Source organism: Pyxicephalus adspersus, chromosome 6 (genome assembly GCF_032062135.1).
Source record: "Pyxicephalus adspersus chromosome 6, UCB_Pads_2.0, whole genome shotgun sequence".
NCBI classification, from domain to species: domain Eukaryota; kingdom Metazoa; phylum Chordata; class Amphibia; order Anura; family Pyxicephalidae; genus Pyxicephalus; species Pyxicephalus adspersus.
The window spans coordinates 83,124,473-83,149,406 of record NC_092863.1 but is presented as its reverse complement, the minus strand read 5'-3'; the positions used below and the strand labels follow the sequence as shown (position 1 = coordinate 83,149,406).

Sequence of the window (24,934 nt, the reverse complement as noted above, 5' to 3'; positions counted from 1 at the left end):
ATCACTCTGGAGGAAAGTTTTTAACCTTTTTCAGTGACACACAGCTCCTCGCGCATGTGCGGTCCGGAGTCCATGCATTTAGTGGTCTGTGAGCTCCAAAAGGTTGGGTACCACTGATTTAAGGGTTTCCCTATGTTCAAAAGGTTTAAAAACACTTCTATACATGGTACATTGTTTGCGCCATATTAGTTATAGTCATTTCAAATATTTTTGCCTGTGATGCTTCTGCCTTCTTCTAATCGGAAAGCACTTTGTATATACCAATAAAATTTTGCTCATGGGCTCTTGAACTCATATCTTAGAATTGTCCAAACCAGCTCTACTATTTGTCTGTAAACATATAAGCTCACATATTGAAAAATAAATTGAGTACTAGTTGTTTCTTTCCTTGTCATTCAGGTCGCTGCATATTTTGTGATTTGTGATTTTTTTTTTTCTTTTTTTTTTATATATTTTTCTATTTTTTGGAAAGTAATTGTTTATACTACCACCTGCCTTACAATCATACAGTTTATGAAAACCTAATTTTAATGTAATGTCTGTTTGTCTCCAGTGCATTTGTAGTTGTCGGTGATAAAGTGATACAGAATTAGGTAATGACTAGCCTAGAATGGTGAATTAACACTAAAATGCCCACAAATGGAGCCGGCTGATGCAGAGACACGAATGATAAGCACAGCTAGCATTGGGCCTAATTAACATTCGGGAAACACTTTTGAAAATGCTATTTTTCTAATAACATTAACATTTCTAAATGAGAGCCTCCAACAATCAGAATCCCTGGTGTTTGTAGAGATAGTTTGAGTATTGTGATTCCTAAAAGAAATAATGAGATTGCGCACCTGCAGCCATTGTTCTGGAATTACCTCTCAATGGTGTTTGTATGACAGGAGCTAAACATAGCACTCGCTCCTTGCACTACCTGGCACTTAGAAACATTAACGGATTAAGTTTTTTTTTCTGTTTTGCTTTTTTATTTTCCTAGCAGAAATATGAAATGAATAGGCTTTTTGTAAAATAATTAGAGAGCAGTAGGTAATATGGAGTACTGTTACACACATCAGATGATTCTTGCCTGACAATGGGCTTACAGTGTAGCTTAGTAGCAGTGTGTTTTGGCTCCATATTGGAATGGCGATGGCATCATTGTGGGATTAACTGGCAGTTTAGACCCACAAGGAGGCAAATATGGCGTAGTAAGGTAAAATGGACCCTATACTCATATATTGTTTAAAAGTGGGAATTTGAAAGTTTGTTCAGAGTATAAAATACTGTGTCTTTGGCAAAGCAGATAAACTGGTCATTTGGATTTTAATGCTTAATTCTTACAGAAAAAAGGCATAATCTGAGGATGCTTTCCATTGAACTATCATTCCTATACATTTTTACATAATTTTGATGTATAGAGAATGTCCACTCTTGTTCTGTTCCAGAAACATCAAGTGCATAGTTAAACTCTTGGTCCTGATAGAAATGTTAAAGGAGAGCCACTTCATACTCACTATTTATACAAATGCCTCTTACATTGTAATAGAATGATGAGCATGGAAGTACCTTCTAAATCAAATCACAGTATTATAGCATACATTGGAGTGATGAGGGAAAACAAAACTTACACTAAATATGGACCTAGGAAGCATTTTTTGACACTTGCTACAGCAATAAAAAAAGAAATTAGAAAAGCGATGAATGTTCTCCACACAAGTCCATCCAGTGATGAGAATCCATGGCAGGCCTTACACTATAGGGGTGCTTGAACGTTTGTGAACCCATTAAAATGTATTATATTGGTATATAAATATGACCTAAAACATCATCTACTTTTCAAACAAGTAGACTTGTAAAAGTCTGAGAGGTTACAATGAATGAATGTTGATCATGAATATACTTTGAGTATATAGTTCACTGGTATATATGGCAGGGTAGCAAGAGAAAGCCACTGCTCTGATATAAATAAAATTAGGACACTGGAAGAATGTTTTGTGGATGGATGATTGAGATAGATATAGATATATATATATATATATATATATATATATATATATATATATATATGTGTGTGTTAAACTTGGTGATCAAGATAAGTCTTGGGCCCCTCATAAGGTGTTCATGGTTTACGGATGTGGAGAAAGGGAACATGTGATAAGATGCCATTTGGTATGATTTGATCTGCATGAGTTGAGTGATTTGGGACTATCGAAGAAGGCTTCAGAACTCCTAGCATCAAGACTGCGTGAGAATAAATTACTTGAAAAAGGAATGAAGGTATCGTACTTTCGAACCAGAGAAATTCATTTCTGCAGTACTTTAGAACCGACAGTGGCTTTGTGTATTGCCATAAAATACCTGGTTTAATGGAGGAACTGGGAATTCCAATCTTTATATCAACTGAATGGCGACTATTCATCAATAGCTGAAATCGGAGCTTAAATTGTGTCCTCCTTCACAAGGGCAATATATCTGGGTCAGTCCTGTTTGGCCATTCAGTGTTTTTTTGTGAAGAATATGCAGACATAGAGAGTCATTGATTTGTTGCAATATCACCAACACAATTGGGTCATCTGTGTTGACCTTAAAATGGTATGCTTCCTTCTTGGTCAGCAATGCGGATACACCAAGTATCCCTGTTATCTGTGCATGTGGGACAGCAGAGCTTTTGAGAGGCATTGGGTGGAAATGAATTGGCCTCAGAGATCTGCCCTAAAACCAGGTGATCCAAACATTCTACATGAGCCACTTGTTGATAGAAAGAATATTATATTCCTGCCTCTGCACATGAAACTGGGTCTGATGAAGCAGTTCGTTAAAGCTTTGCCAACTGAAGGAGAATGTTTCAAGTACCTCATTTTGGCATTTCCTAGCCTGTCATTTGAAAAAATAAAGGCCGGTGTGTTTGATGGTCCACAGATTTGGCAGCTCATCAAAGATGAACATTTCTTTAGGACAATGTCAGAAGGCGAAAAGAATGCTTGGTTATCGTTCAAAGCGATTGTCAAGGACTTTTGTGGAAACACATGAGCAAATAATTACACAGAAATTGTCCAGAAACTCTTGGAGAGCTACAAAATGCTTGGTTGCAATATGAGCATCAAGGTGCAATGATGGCAGAAGCATAGCCATCTTTCTAACTTCCATGGAAAACCTTGGGGCAGTGATGAGCAAGGTGAACGATTCCACCAAGATTTAAAGGTCATGGAAGGATGGTATCAGGGTAGATGGGATGTACATATGATGGCTGACTATTGTTGAAGCATCACTTCCTAACACTGAACACTCCAGGAAAAGCTATAAGCGTATATTTTTACATTAACCGCTTACTCATGTTTTACTGGAAAATAATGTTATAGAGTAACAAAAAATCCTTTGTATGAACAAAAGAAATTTAAATAAACAATACATTAAAGTTCATATTTCATTATTTTTTCATTGTATGTAAAATTTGTATGTTTTTAACAAAAATGGAGGGTACCCTATATCGTAAAAACTGGTTGTAATAGCAAAAAAATGGATTCATTTCTGGATTCACCGCCCAAAAATTAGTAAAAAACAGGTGTAAGATCTAACTCAACAAAAAAAAAATGCGTTCCCCAGTGTAATGGTTCTAGAAAAACAAATTTTCAGGAATGGCAACGTCAAAGTCCTGACCTTAATCAGATTGAAATGTGGTGGTCAGTTAACCCACCAACATCCAAGAGCTGAAGCTGTTCTGTATGGTAGAATGGGCTAAAAGTCAATGTGCAGGACTGACGACCAGTTACCACAAACATTTGCAGTTATTGCAGCACAACGGAGTTACACCAAATACAGAGAGCACAAATCACTTCTGTTTCCTCCATTCAGAATGGTTCTTGTTTAACTCTTAATAACCACATAACATTAAAAAATTAATATTCCCTCCCCCTTACACTGATTTTATCCATGATTCACCTGAGCCTTGATCACATCAGAGTAGGAGTAATTAAGAATTAGACTGTATCCAGTGTAAATCTAGTTACTTGCATCTAACAAAGTGAAACAGATAATGGGAGCCAACTGTTCATCTAGCATATGCCAGAATACTTTGATGCCGATGCCAAAAAATTAAAGAGCGATGTAGCTGGATATTGGCTGGCACTGTAATATGCTTGCAGAAATGTTCTGTGTGTCAGATGTGATTTAGTCCGGAACTAGTGATATAGTATTACTTCCAAGACCGGTCAGGGATCCCGGATAATTACATGCAAGCAAATAATCACTCTCCATCTTTTCTTCTCCCCTCCTGTTTTAGAGGGTATGTGCCATATGACTGGTTTCATACACTTTATAGCTTATAAAAAAAAATGATTAGGACATTGGGAAAGAGGAACTTTATGAGCAGGTAACCACCCAGCATCTAATCTAACTCACCCCTTCCTTCCCCTTAACGATTGATACAATCCCTCCAAGCTGAGACTGTCCTTTTTCTAGTGGACCAGACACTACTTCTCTATTCCTCAATTCACAACCGACCATTCCTCCTTTGATTTCAATCTTTTTATTGGAAAATTTTAAGGGAGACAAAGTAAAAGAACAAAGTACAATATAAAAAAACATACAGAAATCATATAAACAAGTTACAGGGATACTTTACTGCGAATACATATATCAGAACCTGGTTGTAGTTATCCATGGTACCGTACAAGAAGGAATAACATGGGGGCAACCGATGGGAGAGGGGGTGAAGTCCACGCCAGGTGCAAGATTGGGTGATGTAGCCACTGTAAAGGGGGAAAAAAGAGAGACAATCTCACTCTGCATGCGTGAGATTGTCATCTCTTTCCCATAGGAGGAAAATGCCCCCGTCGAGAAATCGGTCATGCGCAGGAGCACCTTTCCCATTAAGTCTTGATGTATAGCTGCACATTGGCCTTTGCTGTTTGCAGGTAGTTACAGTAATGTGTAGATTTTTGGCACCTGAGAGGAACATTCATGATTGTCCGAGGTGAAAATCTAGTGTCTCTACTGTCTTCCAATGCCACTTTGTAACCCATCTGGCCTTCTGTTACATCCTGCTTATCCTCTGTCCTTCATAGAACATGCAGCACTGTCTGCATAGTGTTTTTTTCTTTCCATTGTCACTGGAACAGTTCACCAATGATTGTTTTAGGCTGTCGCCCCCCTCCCCCCCTCGAATTGCTGTTGCATCAGGCAGTGGCTTGAAACATCTTCAAAGTTTTATGGAACTACAAATACCTGTATGCCCCATCATAATATGCTTTGATCTATCCAAAACCATCAAGTTACAGTTAGGCCACAGCGGGGGATTTGCTCAGCACAGCAAAGAGCATTCAAGAGAGACTGTGGAAAAAAGCCGCATTTTCTTTGTGCGTCTGCCAGCTGAAATGTAAACAGTTGCCAAATCAATGTCGGCCTTAATTTTTTTCAAATTCAATTTCGAAGCAAACAACCTTTGATCAATTATAATAATTAAAACGCGAAATGTGTTTGGATTCTTTCAATCACAATGTAAACTGGGCTCCCTTCTGTATTTTACTGCCGTCATACACAACAAATTGCTTTGTAAAGTCTTTAGCACTTTCCAGTAACTGGCAGATCATTGCCGTAACTGAGGGACGGGGGTGCAGAGTACAGACCCATTTGTTTGTAACAAGTAGAATCCATTCACATTTGTTTTTGGAAGATTCAGTCTTATGTGGGCAGTTATGAAAACTGTAAAAATGAGAAGCTGAATATAATTATCATTATGAGATTTATTGTTTATGAGTAAACAATAAATCTTCATTCAACTATCACCTTCAGACAAAGATGATATACTTGTCCAAGTAACACATAACATTGGTATGGTGTATTTGTTCTGCTAAATCTAAAATGCAGATTTGTTATGGGGAAAATTCTTTATATCAGAATCACATGGTCGTAGTTTTTCACATGGCTATACCTTTACGATATAGTCCACAACAAGCAATCACACCATGACCCAACCCTCCCTTTATTTCTTCTATAGGGTAATTGTTACGATGGATCAAAATTGTTCTTGGTTCTGATAAAATATTTAACAAAATTTGAAGTTTTTATATTTAGTAAATTTATAAAGATGAACAAATCCATCAGGCCAAAGTTTAGTTGTACATCTTGAGAAAATCCGAAAAGAAGGACTTTTGGAGGACAAGTCGCTTGCCTTCAATATTACATAATGATTACACTTCCATCTCCTTGACACTAATGCAAATGGACTTTCTGATTCTAGTGGGTCTTAGTTATTAAAAGTCCAGTCACACATCCAACACCCTCAGAAATCAGGAACGCCAAGTTTCCAGAACTACATAGACTTCAAAGCTTCTGCTTACCATGCTTGCTATGCAGTGGCAGTGTTAGTTATAGTAAAAAAGTATGCTCCAAATAGTTTAAAATGTTGATTAGCAGAGCATAGGCGTTGTGTGTATAAATATAAGTACACTGCTCCAAAAAATGAAGGGAGCACTCAATCAACAGTCAATCTAGAATATCAATCAGTCCCTTTAGGAATTGTGATTGTGAATCAATTTCAGCTGCTTTGTTGCAAATGAAAGCAATTACATATGAACAGGAGGGGCAACAACAAGCAACAGCCCATTTCTCACTCATTCTTGCTGACTGATTTTCTTTAGTCTTGCACTTTACTTATGTCCCTGTGACTATTGGTACTGTACAGTAGTACAAAGTGATGCTTGTAGCCCACTCAGATTGTACAGGTAGCCTAAATCCTCAGGGATGGCACATGCAAGCGTCTTGAGGCTTCCTGTGTCTCCCCGCAGTGTCCAGGGGTTCCTCTATCTGAGGTAGACTGGTAGCCTCCTATCTCTACATTGTATGGATACAACATCAGTTGTCTCCAGAAAGAGGAGGAACTTACGGCATCTCACATACATACATACATACATACATACATACAATAGTAACTTGATGACAAGTTAAAGAAAAAAGATTTGCGTTATATTAAAATTTTTATATTTTATTTTAATAAAATTCCCGCAAATTCCTTTTAAGTAACCTGGTATCAAGTTACTTTTATACATATATGTGGTATTCATATATGGAATTGGGACATTTCCAATTTTTTGTCAATAAAGTGTTGGGAACAATAAGTTTTGCTACACATCTTACATACATATCTGTATCTCTACTGTAATATATTGGAAGTAATTTATGAGCAGATTACGCCATCTTATTGAATTTTTCTCTTTTAAAAACTGCAAAAAACATTGATGGCATTTGCTTTGCTATTTGCCAGTATAGCGGACAATTAGAGGTTTTAGGAGTAAAAACCGCTGGTGGGTGTAAACAATCAATTTTGGTTGGTGTGGCTTTGTCAAACTGAGGGTCCACTTGAGGAGTTCATTGGATATTTTGGAATGTTTGTGGATGGTACTACTGGGAAATAATAAATATATTTACTTAGCTCTGAAAAGGATTGTATTTTCTGTGTGTAAACATTGTTTGTTTTAGTATAGATGGAAGGAATACCACTGCAAAATGGAATAGCATGAATATATAACATGGAATAATAATACAATTTGTATCCCAAGTTCCAATAAAACCACCCAGTGACCATCAATATTTTACACATATAAAAATGTTGATTTATAATCACACATGTAACTAAAATATGTATTTGCTTTTTAACAGGAAATCCTCAAGAATGAACAAATGAGACTGGAAGTAAGTGCCCGAGCACAGGAACTTTTGCAGCAGGAAAAACATCAACAGAGCCTTCCCAACCAGCCAATGAAAATACAGATTAAGGGACACGCCTCCGCTCCTGTTTTTAGCAAAGACACCCCCTCTGAGGAGCCAACTAGTACCGCTGGCACATTTGAACCTGGCTCCTGGAACCCGCAGAAAAAGTAGCTCAGCCTCCAGATATGACGGATTAATGCTTTCATGTTTTGGGACAAAAGTGCTTTAAATATCTAAAAATATATCCAAATTGTATGATTTTTCAGAGCTGAATACAGAATGTGTAATAGTGAAGCCAAAAGCCGTGTTCTTTCTGTTATGTTTTTAAACACGGCAGCTGCTAGTTTTGTGGGTTTTTAATGTTAAAATTTGGACAATGTTTAATGTAAAATGTGGTAGATGCATTTTATTGGTAGAACTTTAATTGGTTGTCCAGCAAATATTTTTCATCATATTGCTTCTACCATATTGATTTCTGCTGAGTTCGCAGAAGTCTTCGCTTTCTTTACATGCTGATGTTTTTAGATTAGGAGAATTTTCACATGTAATTGAAAGCAGTGCATTAATGCTAGATTACAATATAATACAACTTTTGTACAGAAATCCATTGTTACTCCCAGCACAGTCTTATTACTTGTGCCCCACACTCCTTCCAGATCCAAATGTTCTGTCCATAAGGAACCAATAATCTCTTGCTTCACACTAGGGCTAGCTTCCCAATGCTTCTGCACATACAGCTCAAAAACTCCATTGACTCCTTTGTAGGCAATGTTTTTTGCTGGGATAGATTAGATTGGCTTTTCTATTCGAATAAAGGGAATTTTTTGCCGCAGATGTAAAGGACTGGAGTGGGAGGTCCTGTGGTAGTAGTGCAAATACCTGTGAAGCACCAGGCGCTTGTCCTAATATGTTTCATATTTCCTGTTTTTGAACTTTAAAAAGTATCTAAAAAAGCTTTAAAACATCTACCAGCTGAACATCATGGTGATTTCCTCTTTAGCTTTGCTAAAACCTTTCCTCATTCATGATTTAGTTATTGGTGGGTTGTTATCCTGACTGACTCAGCCCGCGAGGTTGCTGGAACACAGGGAGTAGAGACTAAGACCTCTTTCAGACGTGCAGTGAAGTACAGCATTGTACTGTATGCTCAGCTGTGCTCCCATACAGGTAAATGAATCAGTGAACCATTTTGTGAAAGTGTTTGCACACAGTTGCAGTGAGGTTATGACATGGCCCCTAAAAATAACATTTTGCGTTTGGCTTCGTGGTTGCTTTTCCTTCTGGGGAGCAAGAACTACATTGTCATTATAAATGCAAAGGCAATGCGCATGTAAACTTTTTAGCACATCCACCCATGTCTACCTAATACTTTTCAAGTACATTGTTTTGTTTTGTTTTTTATTCGATACCTTGCATGTTTATAGATTACAGTAAAAAAAGACTTTCTTGATAATATAACTAGAAGACAAGACTTTGGTAGTCTTTGTTACCCTAATTCACCTCAACAGGGCTATAGCAAAAATTGATGTTTTTCTTATCCAAAAGGGGTGTACAGGTGTGGTAGATGAAGTGATTACATTAGAAAAAAAGTTTTATCTATAGATGATCCATAAATAGAATTTATGAACATTCACATTCAATTGGTTTGAACCGCTTCCAATGAACTAAGACTGGCAGCATAAGTCTGGATGTGTACAGACAACTTTTAAAATCTTGTCTAGAATACCCGCATCTATAAAACACATTGTTGAGTAAATATAAGAATATGCAGTGTTCAACCCAGAATTTTTTTTAAGCAGGCTGGGAAGAAAATTTAGGCTGGTGGCAGCCCCTTTGTTGTGACCCAAGTGTTCCATACCACCCAAAAACAGCCAGGTGGTTACTGAAAAGTGGCGCGCCCAGCTAAAAGGGACTGGGGACAACATGTCTAGTAGCATAAATACCAGTTTAGATCCTGGCAGCCTGTGTTAACCTGAGCCTTAGGCTACATTCACATCCGATACTAGCCCTGAAGCGATAATCGGATGAGAATTAACTGATTTGTGTAATTAGCCTTCATAGATATCCTTTGGCTCTGTTCTCCTCACCCTACTGCCTCTAGTGTAGAACACAGGCAAACAAGCTCTGTCACATATGCATTGCGAACCAGGGCTGTCCAACTTCACCCCTCAAGGGCCAGGATCCGCACACATTTTAGTATTCCTCTAAATGCAGCACATTTAACAATTTTTACATAAATTTAAATGAAAATTTTCATCTCCTCTGCCTCTCGCTGCAGCAGGTAACATCAGTCAGTTCTTGTTCTAAGCTGAATAGTGCACCAACTTTTTATGCTTAAAAGGGACCTAAACTCAAAAAAAAAACAGTCACCGGGAGTTAGAGCTGACAAAAGAGACATGCAATGGGCTATAGACCTCTATAACTGCAGCCACTGTGGAGAAATTTATCCTCAAAGCTCACATAAAAAGATAAGGAGACCGCATAGTCACTGCTCAGAGTGGAACCAAAATAGGAGCAGTACTGAGCTAAGGACTTTAGTGCTTCTGTTGTAAATATTAAAAAGAAGAGTTACTCTTTAATGCTTTCAGCTACATAGGTCAGTGAAGGCCTGCTTTACACTTTTCATTGCTAAGACTATATGAATATAAAAATGGGCACAGCCCAGGCACAGTTACACTTTAAAAGGAAACCAGAGATACATCTTTTGCCTCTATAATTTACCACGCTGCCTCCTTCCTAGGTCATGTTAGCCTTTATTTTTGCTCTTTTGATTACTTTTTATCTGCAGCATGGCTGGAAAAAAATGTGAACTCGGCAACCAACAACAGTGAGCTGAAGCCTTAGATGTTTCTGTACGTCTTGTGCATGCCTACCACCCATTTACTATAGCAAGTTCATATCTAACGACAGCACAGAGCATCCTGTAAATTAATTATTGCCTACAAATATTAAGGTGTTAAATCAATTTTATGTTTTCATAATTGACAGAGAAAGCCAATGCAGCTGAACAGTAAACTCACAAGGAATTAGAAAAATGCAATCATGTCATTAGTGATCAGGAAAACAGATAACAGGTTATTTTTGCAGTTACAGTATCCAAATTGGTCAGACATTCCAGAGTCGTTAGAAGAAAATAATATGTATAAAAAAGCGTCTTTAGTTCTTGAACAGTTTTTGATGTTGCAAGTCCGTATTACGCTCAGTCTTTCTTTGTTCTTTTTGCTTTTGCAATGTTTTCCTGTCGTTTTTGTTTCTTTTTCTGTTCCCGTTCTTTGGCCTCAATCATTTTAGCCAGTTTCCAGGAGAGGACTGCACTTGCGATGAAAAGAGGGGTGAGGGCCAGGATCACCGTCGTAAGAAAACCATATGGGTCCTTGGCAGCCCATTCTACTATGTACTCTGCCCAAGCCTTTATATCAATCATGTCTTCAGTGGAATGTCACTGGGGAGACAAAACAGAGACCTCAGAACTGCAACATCACAAAGCATGGTTCAATCTGCACACATTTTATATTTTTATCTGGGGGCGATACAAAACAAATATAGCTTTGCACAGTTTTACCTCAACAAAAGAAATATTGTCCTTATATACTGAAAGTAAATCTTAACCCCTAAAAATATATAATATATTGCACCCTAGAGTCCGTGTTGGAGTGGTAGATACATTTTTTGTTAGGCTTTTTATTTTTGACCTGGTGATCTTGCCAGTAACACACTTTCACTGTCCGAAGATAACAAAACTTGCTCATCGTATCTGTGAATACACATCATTGTCAACAAAAAGTGTGTTAGGGAGCTACAGAAAGAATTCTGGAATAGCTTGTATAATGACATACAAAAAAAAGCAAAGGCAGGTAAATATGAAATAAAGTCATTTTTTTTATTCACCCTAAGCCAGTAGGTCAGGCTCTTGGCAAAGTTTCAGGTTTTCAGAGCTTATAAGGTTGCATCTTTGTTAAAGGTAACCTTGTTTACACTGCTTAATGACACCAGCAGAGGCTTATCCCTTATCAAACACTTTAGTCCAGTATTTCTTAACTAGGGTTCCTTCAGAAGTTGCTGGTGGTTCCCTGAGTAGTAAGTATTTTGTGCTGCTCAGATCATTTACCACTAAGATCAAGGATCTGTTTGTGTATCTGTAAGGGTGACATTCCCAATGGCCAGCAGTGGAAGCAGCATTCATCCTATTGACCACTGAAAAAAAAGGCTGTCTTAGGCTAGGTACACACGTGCAATGGTTCTCGTCAGATAATTGGCTCAGGGCCAATATCGGACGAGAATCTTGCGTGTGTATAGTGCCCGTCGTCCATCGATCGTAATAGAAGTGAAGGGGGGGGGGGGAGAGAGTGCAGCAGGGTGCAGTTCCTCCCCTCTCTATAGAACAGAATGGCAATGTATGTACAGCACTGGTTCATGCATCGTGCAGTTGTTTGTCGTTTGAACGGATCCCGAACGATCCTTTCCAACAACAATTATTGCATGTGTGTACATAGCCTTAGTTAGAATTAGATTCTGTTATACAAGTGGTAACAATCTGTTGTGCTGTCTTAAGCTAATGCACGGTGCTCAGGGAATCCTTTGTCATTAAATGTTCATAAACATAAAAAAAGAGCACTAATTCTAACTTAAGAATGATTGCATGTAGACAGGAAGTTACTAAACAAATGCTACAGGAGATATTAATATGGATGAAAAAAATGTTTATATACAGAATGGCAATTCTTTACGATACATAGAGCTTTAGCATACAGTTTGGGCTTAGACCTACTTAAAATTCACTCTTTTCCTCAAAAATAGCAACAATACTAAAAATTGGGCATAATATTTGCCAGTGAATCAAAATCTAGAAAACCAGCAGCTGAAAGGGTTATACACATGTAGACTTTCAAGGCCAAAAACAAACCTAATAAGAGCTTTGCCTTGAGAATCGCCTTTTTTTTCTACAGATATCACTTTCTAATATTACAAGAAAATAAATGTAAAGATAATATAAAGAAAAAGGTAGCCGACCCATTGTCATAGGTTGTGATAAGTGTATATTATAGAAGTATATAACAATATTAGCCTTGCCCTATCCTGTGTTTGCAGTCTTCTTCATACAATACAGCTAAGTAACACTACAGTGATGAGGGTCTACCTCAAGTGATGCGCTGTACCAAGCATTAACTTAATTTACCTCCTATTCTTATTGCCTGCAGGAAAGCAATCAGGCTCTCGCTTTGCCTGCACAGTTACCATAGAAATGGCACAGTATGATACAGAAGGCATGCAGGTCTTAGCTGGACAAAAAGAAGAATAAAAAAAAGAAAGGACTCTAAGGCACAATGGTGTAATGGTGCCACACCTGAATAGAACGAGACAATACAGAAACAAAGGAGGAAAGAGAATAATAAAGTGCTCAGTCACAGGCGCAGGAGACATGCCTTGGAGATATGGAGAATGTATGTAGGAATATATATATATATATATATATATAAAGGCTTTTCACTCTCCTATTATTGCAGAATACCTATAAGCTCTCCATAACAGTACACAAAAGATACCTACAGGAGCAAGACATGTCCATTACACAAATGTGCCTTTAATACCCACTAGTGGGTTGGCCTGTTATCAAAACCAGTTGAGTGTGCATATTTATGTCTTTTTAAGCACCCAAACTGACCTCTTTTAATGGAAGGATCCAACAGCCAATATGTATTTACCCCAATCATTAATTTTTACCTTCTTGTTGCTTCATGGGATATGTCTGGAACTGTCCATGGGTCCATATAAACACACTTCTGATGGACATCTTATATCTATATGCACCTTAAAGAACAAAAATGTAGGACTTGTCAGTCCTTACATACAGTAGCTGATTTAGCTTTCTTTTCAACATCCCCTCCTTTAAATCTACACCTTGATTGAGTGTCGTCACCCCTGGACTACAGACTACCTCCCGTAGTTGTACAGGTACATCTAGGAACAATTATAAGTCAATACTGGTGGAGAACAACCCAATGAGTGTGTGAAGCGGTGTTTTACCACAAAACACATCACTAGCAATTGAATCTGCATTAAAAAGTTGTAACGTCCTTCCCTTGTAGAACAGCTTTTGTCTACAGACAATATAAATATATATATATTTTTTTTTAAATTGTACATTATTTTGATGATATGGATCTAAACCTTCATATGTTTTTATTATATCACATTCATAAATGTTGGTGTTACTGCTCCCACAACCAGCTCTTGGGGAACCCTTTTTTCTAGTAATAATATATTTTAGTGAGTGGATGTTTATATTATTTATATTTATGTGTTATATTTAACAGACAAAAAGAGACCAAACAAGAAATGTTAGGGTTTAAAATGTTTAGATTTATACTGGTATGTGCTGCAGTATTGGAAAAAGGGGATGGACAACCTAACATTCACTTTGCCTGGTTAAACTGCACAGAAGGACCTCAAGACTTCCATAGGTAAGGGGTGAGAGAGAAAATATTTACATGCTTCTCCATAAAGGGAAGCCTACAGGGCAGGGCAGGGGCAGCCTAAGTAAAGGGGAAAATTCTTGTTGATAGGGGTTACATTGAAATGAACCCGGCGCTTTATCCTGTAGGCCACTTAAGTTGCAGTAGCAAATTTACTATCATTCTGATGCTGTACAAAAAAAAAAAAAAAAAAGAATAGCATCCAGAAACGTGATACTAATGACTTGCCTCCAAGTCATAATAATGATATTAATAAATTAGGCATGATCATATCTGCACAGGCTATCACAAACACAGACTAGAATTATATTAGTGTAAGCAAAAGCTTTTTCCAACACACTGTTCTGCCTTCCTTTGAAACTATGCAATCCCACGCAGTGTGCGGTAATTGCAGCAAAACAAGGGATTTATTAAGCAAACATCCCTCCTTCACTACTGAAAAAAATGACTCAAACAATGACCAATACCAATGAGAAAACAAGGGAATGCCCGGCTGGAGGCCAAGCAGGATGCAGGACAAATCTAAGAAACTAGCAGATGCCAACATAGCAAAACACGTCTATGTGGCGTTTTACTTTTCTGAGTCCTTGTATGTGTTTCACTTCACAAGCAAGGTCATTTTAAGAAGTGGTTGTGGTCCAAAAAGCAAACAGCCCACAGGACAGAGTGGAGAATGAGCAAAGAAGGAACTTGTACAAGATGCAGCAGTATCACTCAAGGGCAGCACATAAATTATGGTAAATAGGTACGGAGTTTGTGAGGACATAGCACTGAATAGGGACTGAAATACATGCTACGTAGACACACGTTAGATTTTTGTCTTTTGGAAAGGATTTTTCACAATCAGAAAAATTATTAAACGAGCAATGTACATACAGCGTCATTCTATTGTATGAAGAGGGGAAGGGGGAAGAACGAGCGAGTGGCACCCTTCTGTGCTCTTCTTCCTACTTTTATTGCAGACGTTCATCTGTCATTCAGACGTTCATCTGCCAGGACAGATCCATGAACAACGCTAGACGACCTTTGTACAACTGTCCGATTCTCGTCTGAGACAAGCCCTGTGATTTGTATTGACCGACAATCATCTGACATGTGTACATAGCCTTAGATATTGCAAATGTTTGAATGATAAGCAACTAAAAAATTCTGATCCAAGAAAAGATTTCCCATAATTTCGCTATAGCAGATTGTAAAGTGATCATTAAATAAACTCAAAATTTATACTTTACATAAAAGGGTTGACAACCCTTTTATATAAAGTAAAAATTTGTTTTGTTTTTTTAAGTGCACCCTTTTAAAAAAATGCCCATCTCATGCATGTGCAGCGAGATCTGCACTCTTTTTTCCCCATTTGCGTCACCCAATCTCATGCCTGCACAGTGCGAGATTAAGTGCTCCTGGTGCTCCCTCTGCGCTGGGCAAGAATGACGGGGGAACCGATCGAAGAAACCTGATGAAGTGACGGTGCCTCCATAATGTCTCCATACCTCAGCTCCTAAAAAAAGGCAAGCTCCTAAAACTGCCTGGTTTAGTTATGGGAGAATCAACATGAACCCAGAATGTAGTGTTAAGCATGCAGGACAGATTATCCACACAGAGGATGGGGATGGGGTAGGAAGAATCCAACCTACAGAAAGTCTGGATTTTCAAACCTACATTTCAGCGAGCTCTGATGGCACACTGGGGTGACAGCTGTCACTCTGAAGGTGTTATATGGGACCTTATGGTGCCAACTACACCCTAGAAGCCTCAGTGTTCTTTTTTTTTGTTCAGCATAGGTTAAAGAGCTGTTTAACTCTCTAAATACTCCAACTATAAGCCATTAACAATTATCTCCACATTCCTGAAGCTGGAATGTCTACTATTATGCTAATTAGGTAATCTCCAAAACCAGACAGCAAGACTAATTCCTTGTCTGTGTCCGCCCCGCTTTAAAGAAAAAATATAATGGTTTTTAGGGCAATTTTATTTGGAAGATTATGCCATTTTCACTCATTATTAGTGTTTTCTATTTCTGTAAAATCTGTATTTAAAAAAAATAAATAAATATCTAATACAGGTAGCAACCATGGCACTGATTCCCCAAAGCATTATGGGTATTTCTGAAGTTACCATACAGCAATATGTTTTTGCTTTCAAATAGTCCGATTGGAGAAATATTCACATACAATACACATATTATTCACCAAGGATGAATGATAAAGAAAAGCCGTGGTTATATTCAGCTCCTATATTTTTTGAAAGTGTTATGACTGTGGAGAGACCCAACAAACCAAGGCTGTGTACACACATGCAATTTTTATCACTGGAATGTATCTTTTGTGATCAGATAAATACATTGCAGGTGCATGAAAACAAACGTAATGAATTGATCTTTTAAAGTTTATTTTCCAACTAAACCTGCAGCGTGGGACCTCTGCTCTGTGTGTGGGTTTCCTCCCACATCCCAAAAACATGCAGTTAGGTTAATGGGTTTCCCCCCAAAATTGACCTTGGACTGTATTAAAGACATATGACTGAGGTGGGGACATTTAGATTGTGAGCCCCTTTGAGAGACAGCTGGGGACATGACTGCGGACTTTGTACAGTGCTGCATAATATGATGGCGCTATATAAATACCGTGTAATAATATTCATAATTTCTTAAATAGCTCTGCATAGTTCATGCTCCCTTCTGATTGGCCAGCTCTGGCTCTGATTCCATAATGGGAGTGTTTTGGCTCTACACAAGATGACTGCAGTGAAAGGTTCTTCTCTGCAAAATGCTGGCAATGGACAGGGTTTTCTACTCATGCTTGGCTTTTTTTTTTTTAAGAAAAACTGTAAGCCTGGACTTTAACTTTCAAAGGTTTATATTGTAGTACAGGATTATTTTAAGCAGGCTCACCATCCCAAAAATACAAATGATCGCTAGAGGGAAAACATACCAAAAATACAAACATCAGATGAAACACCAACTATATATAGTCTGAAGATAGTTTTAATGAAAAAGAATAAATTTAAACTAAGGGGGGAAAAAAGCACTGAAACCCATAAAAAATGCTGGGGATCTGCAGAGAGAGGCACAAGGAGATGAGGAATTATAAATGTTAGCAAGTGAATTCTTTGGAAGAAAAAAATAGGTAGAAACAAATCCCAAAAGGGACTGACAGCATATAGCAGTTGCTTAGAGCCACCTATGCACCCCTGAAGGATGTCACGGTTAAGCATGCCCTCTACCCCAATAAGCAATCTCATGTATTGGATATTGCAATAATTATTGGGGCAGCAGACATGCTTAATAGTGACATACTCCAGGGGTGGATAGGTGGCTCTAAGCAAACGGTATGTGTTGCCAGTCTCTTTTGTATTTTGTTTCTGCTTACCTTTTTTCTGTCCATAGAATTCCCTTGCTAACACCTACAATACGTCATCTTCCTGTGCCCCCATTCTTATCATGCAACAGCACACAAGAAATCCTCTGCAGAGCACATTATGTGACATAGGTAGCCCTAAAGAGATAGATGAAGGCTCAGGTGACCGGTCTTCTTATGAGGAAATGCTGTCTTTGCGGCAATTAAAGCATTTACATATTCTGATACATTCAAACTTAAATGTCACAACAAAATGATTTTGCTAGTTTTGGATATAACGTAGGAAGAATTTAATTTCTGCTATTCAAGTTTCCCTAGAGAGATTTCCTTTCACTTCCTGTCTTGCTGACAATGGTTTTACCAGACCAAAAGTCAAGGAAATTCAGGGATGCAGAAATAGAAATCTAAAAGTAATTTTAGCCTTTTCTGGCCTTCTAAAAGAAAAGCTTTTCTATTTCTGTCTCGTGTTGCTGTTGGAGAGTTACAGTCACTTCCATGGTCGGCAGGATGAGAAAGAAGATATCCCTCTCGCAAAGCCCTGCATAGCAGTAAAAAGCTGAAAAAGATTCTAAAGTTAGGACACTTGCTTCAGGTTTATGATCATTCACTTTATAATATAGATCATGGAAAACACTATGGGGACCAAGTATTAATTGTATTAGAATAAAGTAATTGTCTATATAGTTCAGTTAAAACTAGTTTTAAATTGCTTTCTTCTAAAAACAAAACCAAGAAAGAAAAGGTTGCACTCACAGCTTTAAAGCCGATCTCCTACAAAAACTAATACATTTTGTTTAGTTTTGAAGAACTAGGCCAACAAAGATAAACCTCATCTGCCAAAGAAAGCCTCCCATTGCTTATTTTATAAGGAAAAAAAGATTGGACTGCAATTTATCCCTCCACTTCGAAGTACATTGTGAAGCTTAAGTCATTTCTGTCATGCAAAAAAAACATAATTTTCTAATTACATGTAGACTTCTAAATTCTTTAATCCTATAATCCCTTTTTATAAATTCACAAAAGACAGCCCCTTTCAATTACCATGTGTCCCTGTTAATATTAACATCACCCACACCTGTATTATGGATTATCCCCATTAACGCATTTCTTTAATAAACTCCATGGACTAGATTAGAAGAATTGTAAGAGTCTCTTTGAAGTTACCTAGCTATCCTCTGATCCAGGCTGATACCTACAGGTTTTTTTTTTAATAATTTTAGACTAATTACCATCTTTGCCCAATCGGTATTAAATTCTAGAATCTGGAGTTTTACAAGGAACCTGTAGTCTTTTTTTTACAGTGTCAGCTACAAGTAAATAACAAAACGTGTGCTAATGAATAAATAAAAACAAGTGGACTGGTATGGACTTGTTTATTATATATGAAGGTGGTGCTTACTGCTTAGGGCCCATTCACAGTATACATTGTGTATACACAACAAGTTAGAGTTCATGTAAACCACAACACTTCTCTTCTTGGCCTTTGTTGGCTGGTTACCTTTACTACTAAATGACAAAATACCTTGCCTGATCCAGACAGAAATACTGTGAGCTTGTATTCTTGTCAGTTACATTATTACCAGATTGTAAAGTGTGTGGCCATACACCATACTAGGAGTGTCCAACTCCAGTCCTCAAGGATCATTTACATTTTTAAGCTGCTGTCTGTTAAGGAAATACTAAAAATGTGTTTGGATCCTGGACCTGGAGCAGTGGTCGCCAAGAAAATTTTGGTGGTCCACAGAAAAATTTGGACATTATTTGCAATTTTTTTGGTATATTAATATTAAAACAAAAATAATATTCTAATAAAATCTTATATTATGAATGACAATTTTTGCCTTTATATTGCACTAGATTCACAAACTGTACTAGAGACGGAAAAACAAGGGAGGTGCAGCGTGACGTCAGTGTAGTCTTAAATTGTATGAGGCAACCATTGCCGAGCCGTACGCTTCAGTATTGTTTCCACCATTACAACAGTCCCAAAGACCCCACAGACCCCACTCCGCCAAAACCGATTCTCATCCGATTGTTTTCAGATGCTCGTTTAGGTAAGTATCACCTTAACTGTGTATTTTCTTTAACGGGTATATTTAATGGCATCAAATCACCCGTAATGAGTGAGAAAAAGCAAATAAATATTTTGCATTTCTTTAGTAATCCCAAGGATAATGCAACTAATGATAATAAAAACAATAGTAGAAAATTTCACTTAAACCATGATCTGATCAATGAATCAGAGCCTTCACAGTCCTCGTCAGGCAATCATAATAATGGTCCACAGGATTTAAAATTATGAATTTAGTGGTCTGTGAGGTCCGAAAGGTTAGTGACCGCTGACCTAGAAGACTGCAGTTGGACAACCTGATGTTATACAGCACTTACCCACCCTATGGGTTTGGGTAGCCACCTAAAAGCCACTCAATGTGAGTCCAGATCTGTAGTGCAGGGGCCTAAATGCACTAAAATGCACAGCAGTGTTACAGTGTTTGTTGACAAGGTGCACTGGGTTGCCATGTAGAATGAATAGCATCTCATCATACCAATGTGTGCACATAGATGGTGTGAATGACCAATAAGGCTACTGCATTGGACACAGGAATGCAAAATTTACAGAGACAATATTATTAAAAAATAGTATTTATATAGAGGCAACATATAACGCAGCACTGTACATTAAATAAGGATTGCAAATGACAGACAGTGACACATGGAGGAGGAGAGGACTCTGCCCAGAAGAGCTTACAATCTAGGATTTTGTCACTATTCTAGCTCGGGCACAATAAGTGAGTCCCTTCCTCAACTAACCCAATGGCACCGCATGCCCCCTGCTGTCAGGGCTAATGTTAAATTCCATCTCCTTCTGGGTACGGTAAGAAGTTATTGCATGATGCTGTGCTTGGACCTAGCAGCCCACTGCCAGACCCAAACACTCCTATGTCAGGAGGACAATGTCATCAAATCGATAGAGGACCCAACACCATCGACCACAGAGGGAAGATGTCATTGTAAGGTCCAACACTATCAGAACCAGAGGGACAATGTCATCCAGCCCATGTAAGAGCCAACAACATCCAACACAGAGAAACAAATGACAATGCCATCAACCTCCTGTAAGAACAATAAGAGAAGGACGAAGCCCTTACCATCCAACACAGACAAAAGGACAATGCCATCAACCCCTGTGTGAGAACCAACACATGAACAAGGTAATTAACCCTATGCAGGAGGGTCAATGTCATCGGCCATCTGTAACAACTAAAACAGGGAAACAATGATATCAACCATGTGTAAGACCCAACACCATTTAACATAGAAAGACATTATCATCGACCAGAACCTACACCATGCAACAAAATGAGACAGAGAATGTCAACAGCCCAATGTAAGAACTGATGCCAGGGGGCGATAATGTCAATTCCATGTAAGAACCAACACCATCCAACATAAAGGGACATTCAACATAAAGGTCATTAACACCATGTAAGTACTAACACAGTGTCCAACACAGAGGGTCAATGCCATCAACCACATGTACGAACCTACTCCATCCAACACAGATGTTCAACGTCATCAACCCAAAACAAGAAGCAACATCTGACACAAAAGGATGCTATCATCAACACCATCCAACACACAGGACAATATCATCGACCCCATGTACAAACCAGCAGCGTCCGACACAGGGACAATGTCATCAACCCAATGGAAGAACAAACAGTCAAGTGTTCTCCCCAGGCTCTTATAGCTGGGTGCACCATCCAGGACTTTTCAGTAACCACCTGCCTGTTTTTGGTCAGTTACTGAAGAGTTGGGTCAAAATACAGGGGCTGCCACCCACCTACAGCTTCTTCCTATCCAGCTTAAAGCGGGTAAACCCTTATATGTAAAGAAAAAATGGTATTTATCTTTTCATTTAGGTTCAACACACTTTAAAAAAAAAAAAAAAAAAAAAGGGTGCAGCGGCATACCTACGTCACACATGACTCTGGGTGCTCCTTCTGTGCATGCCCTAATCTCAGACATGCACAGAAGGGGCATTTTTCCTATTAAGGGAAAGAGATGCCGATCTCATGCAAGCGCAGCGAGATCGGCTCTCTTTTTTTTCCCCGTTTTTCAGTAGCTAGGTCACCTGATCTCACACCTGCGCAGTGCGAAATCGGGGGATGTGCCAAGAAGACGACTGAAGAGAAGACTAAAGATGGCGGCACCCAGCGCTTCCTAACCGGGACAAAGAGGAATTCCAGGACAATGCAGGACCGAAGGTAAGTGTAATGTTTTTGTTTTCAGTTTTCAGAAAAAGTCCAGGGGAGAACACAGCATCCAATGCAGAGCTTACACAGGGTTAGGTCAGCTGGGGACAAAACAATGGAGGAGCATAGTTACAATGCGAAGACTCCACAGTACAATTCTCAGCCTGGTTATTAGATCCGGGGTCCTCTCCCTGCAAACAAAAATCACTGCATGATAACAGCTCCAATAGGAAGAAAGATTATAAACTTACCTTGTATTCCACATGGCAGGGCGTGACAATCCTTCCAGGGACATTCCTGAGAACTATGAGTACAGGGTCCTGCATCGTCCAGGCATCCATCTTTGTGCCAGTGCTCCGTTTCCTGCCATTTCCTCCTATTCTTCCCATGTCACCTGACCCAAGGGCGAGATCAGGTGACGTAGGTTGGAAAAATACTTGCCGATCTCACCGTGCATGCGTGAGATCGGCAATTTTTTCTCCTTTTCACGAAAGTGCTCCCGGGATGCGGGGCGTAGGTATCCTGGGAGGCTTTGCACACTCATTCATTCAATAGGGGGCAGTGCTGTACACTTTTGTTGCACTTAAAAAAAAAAATCAGAATTTTTACCTTACATAAAAGGCTTGTCTACCCTTTTATGTAAAGTGAAATTTCCATGCTTAGGTACACTTTAAGGACATCCGACATACAGACGACACCTAGATACGAACGAACGGGGCTTCCCTGCTCGCTTGTGTACAGAACGGAGGCTTGAAGGGGGGAGGGGGCGGTTTGCATGACTTGCAGAAGAAATCTTTTGCTAAACACAGCTGAGGTTGTGGGTGATCTTAAGGACTGAGCTCTTTCTGCAGCCTCTTGTAAGTCTAATGACCAAGACAAGCGCTGCAGTTTTTTCTTTTTGCATATCAAAGCACAGCTTGCTCCAGAAGGTAACCTCCCTAGCGGTCTAATTCTGTCCAAATTTCCATGCAAAACGCAGTACAATTTTTTGCATGGAAATGTATTTTTCATTGTAGGCTGTCATTCTTAGGCATAACTCACTGATCTTTAATACATTTATTATTAAACTTTAAATAACAAAACACAAAAATCTGTTAAATAAAAAAAATATTTAAACATGTAATGTAACTGTATAGTAGCATATATAATATAATTTTATGAATATTTCTTTGTATTGGACTCAATACAGCTGAATCCAATACAAAATTTTTTGAATTTCCAGCCGATCCCCCCACCCGCACCGTCGCATGTACCAATGTCCCTGGGAAACCCTGTAGATCTCGTCTCTGCAGTTCGCAGCTAGAGATCGGAGGTGCAAGACGTGTCCCCAGGACCAGCAGGACGCCGGGGGACAGCGACGCGGCAAGGTAAGTGAGTTTTTTTTTTTTTTAGTTAAAAGCGACTCCGAGTGTGACTCGGCATTACCGCTTTTTGCAAGTAAAATCCACCCTGAGTCACACTGCCAAATAATTTGTTGGGACTAACATCTGTTCTAATTGCATTTATTAAAATAATGCACCTGTTCCGACTTAAATACAAATTTAACTTAGGAACAAACCTACAGTCCCTATCTGTAACCCGGGGACTACCTGTAAGTCTCAAATCTTGCAAAAAGTGCATGAGATCCTTATTGTTCCCATGTCACCAGAAGGACCCCATTACCCTCACATTACCCTCACCTAGGTGTCAGGAACAAAAGGGGGTAAAATAGGTAAATTCCTAACATTTGTGATTTCTACAGGTGTGTGCTCCTATCTGTCATCCAGACCTTGCAGGGGTAATTCCCCATGAACAGACCAGGTGACAGGGTCTCTTTAGATTCCCTCTGCGGTAAATTAGAAATTCCTCATCACCATGACACCACATGAACCCACACAGGAGGAGATACATACAACACACTTCTGTTTCCAGGACTCCATTCATTATACACAGATAACACCATAAGAGGCGGCTCCCTTCTCTATACAGAGCCCAGTAATGCTGTATACCGGGACAAGCCAAGGTTGCCGTACCTACCGGTTCACATAAGAGCCTCACACAGAGCAGGAAGCGAAGCTCGGTTGTGAATCTCTTCCTGCCTGACTCCCTCATCCACAGCACTTCCTGGAGAAGAAATGTCTCCGACGCTGCCATTGGTAAGCTTCAGGCCGTTGAATGAGAACTGCTCTGTGATTGGCCAAAACGCACCAAAGTGTAACCAGGGTCAGGGTGGTGACGTCTGCAGCTCCCTTAGTGAGTATGGAGAAGAGAGGAAGGGAGCTGTGAGGGGAGGGATAGAGGGATTCCTTGTCTGTAGCACTGGATTAAAAAGCATTAATAACTTTATTTCCCTTTAAATGTGTAATTTATAAACTGCATGGGTGTCATCATTGCTGGGAGAACACTGCTGTCTGCCGTGACCACTATCTCCTCTCTAAGGGGGCATTATTATTATTATAAGATTGTAAGCTCTTCGGGGCAGGGTCCTCTCCTTCTGTGTCACTGTCTCTGTTCGTCTGTCATTTGGAACCCTTATTTATTATACAGCGCTGCGTACTATGTTGGCGCTTTTTAAATCCTGTTTATTAATAATAATTATATACAGGAATTATGGGATGGGGTCACCACCCTTTGGCTGTAAAGAAATTGGCAGTATTGGTGTGTGATGTGAAGGGTCAGTATCATATAACATACAATAGCAGTTGAAAATTTTAGACACACCCTATTGGTTCAATGGTCAAATTTTCAGGAATCCTGGCCATCTTGATTGGTCTGACCAGAATGACATAAGGCTGGGTACACATGTTCAATGGTTCTCATCCAATATCGGCTCTGAGAATCTGGCCTGTGTACAGGGCTTGTCATCGTCATCCATCCAGAACGACCGTCCTGGTGGATCCACGGACGATAGACGTCGAACGATCGTAATGGAAGTGACGAGAGAGAATGCAGCGGGTGCCGCTCCGTCGTTCTCCCCTCTTCATAGAGCAGAACAGTTCTGTATGTACAGCACTCATTCATGCATCGTGCAGCCGTTAGTCATTGGAAAGGATCCTTCACGATGATTGCGCGTGTGTACATATCCTAAGTCCCGTGCGTGTTCACGGTTGTCTGATTACATTTTTTCTTACTAAAGTTTAGTCCTGTAATAAAGCAGAAGTAAACCAAAACAATA

The 24,934-nt window shown here is 39.1% G+C and overlaps 2 protein-coding genes across 5 annotated transcripts in view; one reads left to right on the top strand and one right to left on the bottom strand.

Moving 5' to 3' along the window:
- Window positions 1-8,663, top strand: part of NDUFAF2 (NADH:ubiquinone oxidoreductase complex assembly factor 2) — a 64,625-nt gene extending 55,962 nt beyond the window's left edge. For both annotated transcript variants that reach the window (XM_072416380.1, XM_072416381.1), the window contains one exon: window positions 7,645-8,663. In XM_072416380.1, coding sequence (XP_072272481.1) covers window positions 7,645-7,866 — 222 coding nt within the window. In that variant the 3' untranslated portion in view covers window positions 7,867-8,663. The remainder of the gene's footprint in view (window positions 1-7,644) is intronic.
- Window positions 8,664-10,643: 1,980 nt separating this feature from the next.
- SMIM15 (small integral membrane protein 15) lies at window positions 10,644-23,919 on the bottom strand. 3 transcript variants are annotated; one of them, XM_072416383.1, is made up of 2 exons: window positions 23,797-23,919; window positions 10,644-11,137 (listed from the first exon to the last, which is right to left on the bottom strand). In XM_072416383.1, the coding sequence occupies exon 2, from the start codon at window positions 11,117-11,119 to the stop codon at window positions 10,895-10,897; it is 225 nt and encodes a 74-aa protein (XP_072272484.1). In that variant the 5' UTR covers window positions 11,120-11,137; window positions 23,797-23,919; the 3' UTR covers window positions 10,644-10,894. The 3 variants fall into 3 exon arrangements, with proteins under 3 accessions (XP_072272484.1, XP_072272485.1, XP_072272486.1); XM_072416384.1 differs by lacking the exon at window positions 23,797-23,919 and adding an exon at window positions 21,867-21,885; XM_072416385.1 differs by lacking the exon at window positions 23,797-23,919 and adding an exon at window positions 13,417-13,435.
- Window positions 23,920-24,934: the final 1,015 nt, after the last annotated feature.

Coding starts and splice junctions, on each gene's coding strand:
- SMIM15 (XM_072416383.1), bottom strand. CDS start 11,119: ATGATTGATATAAAGGCTTGGGCAGAGTACATAGTAGAATGGGCTGCC.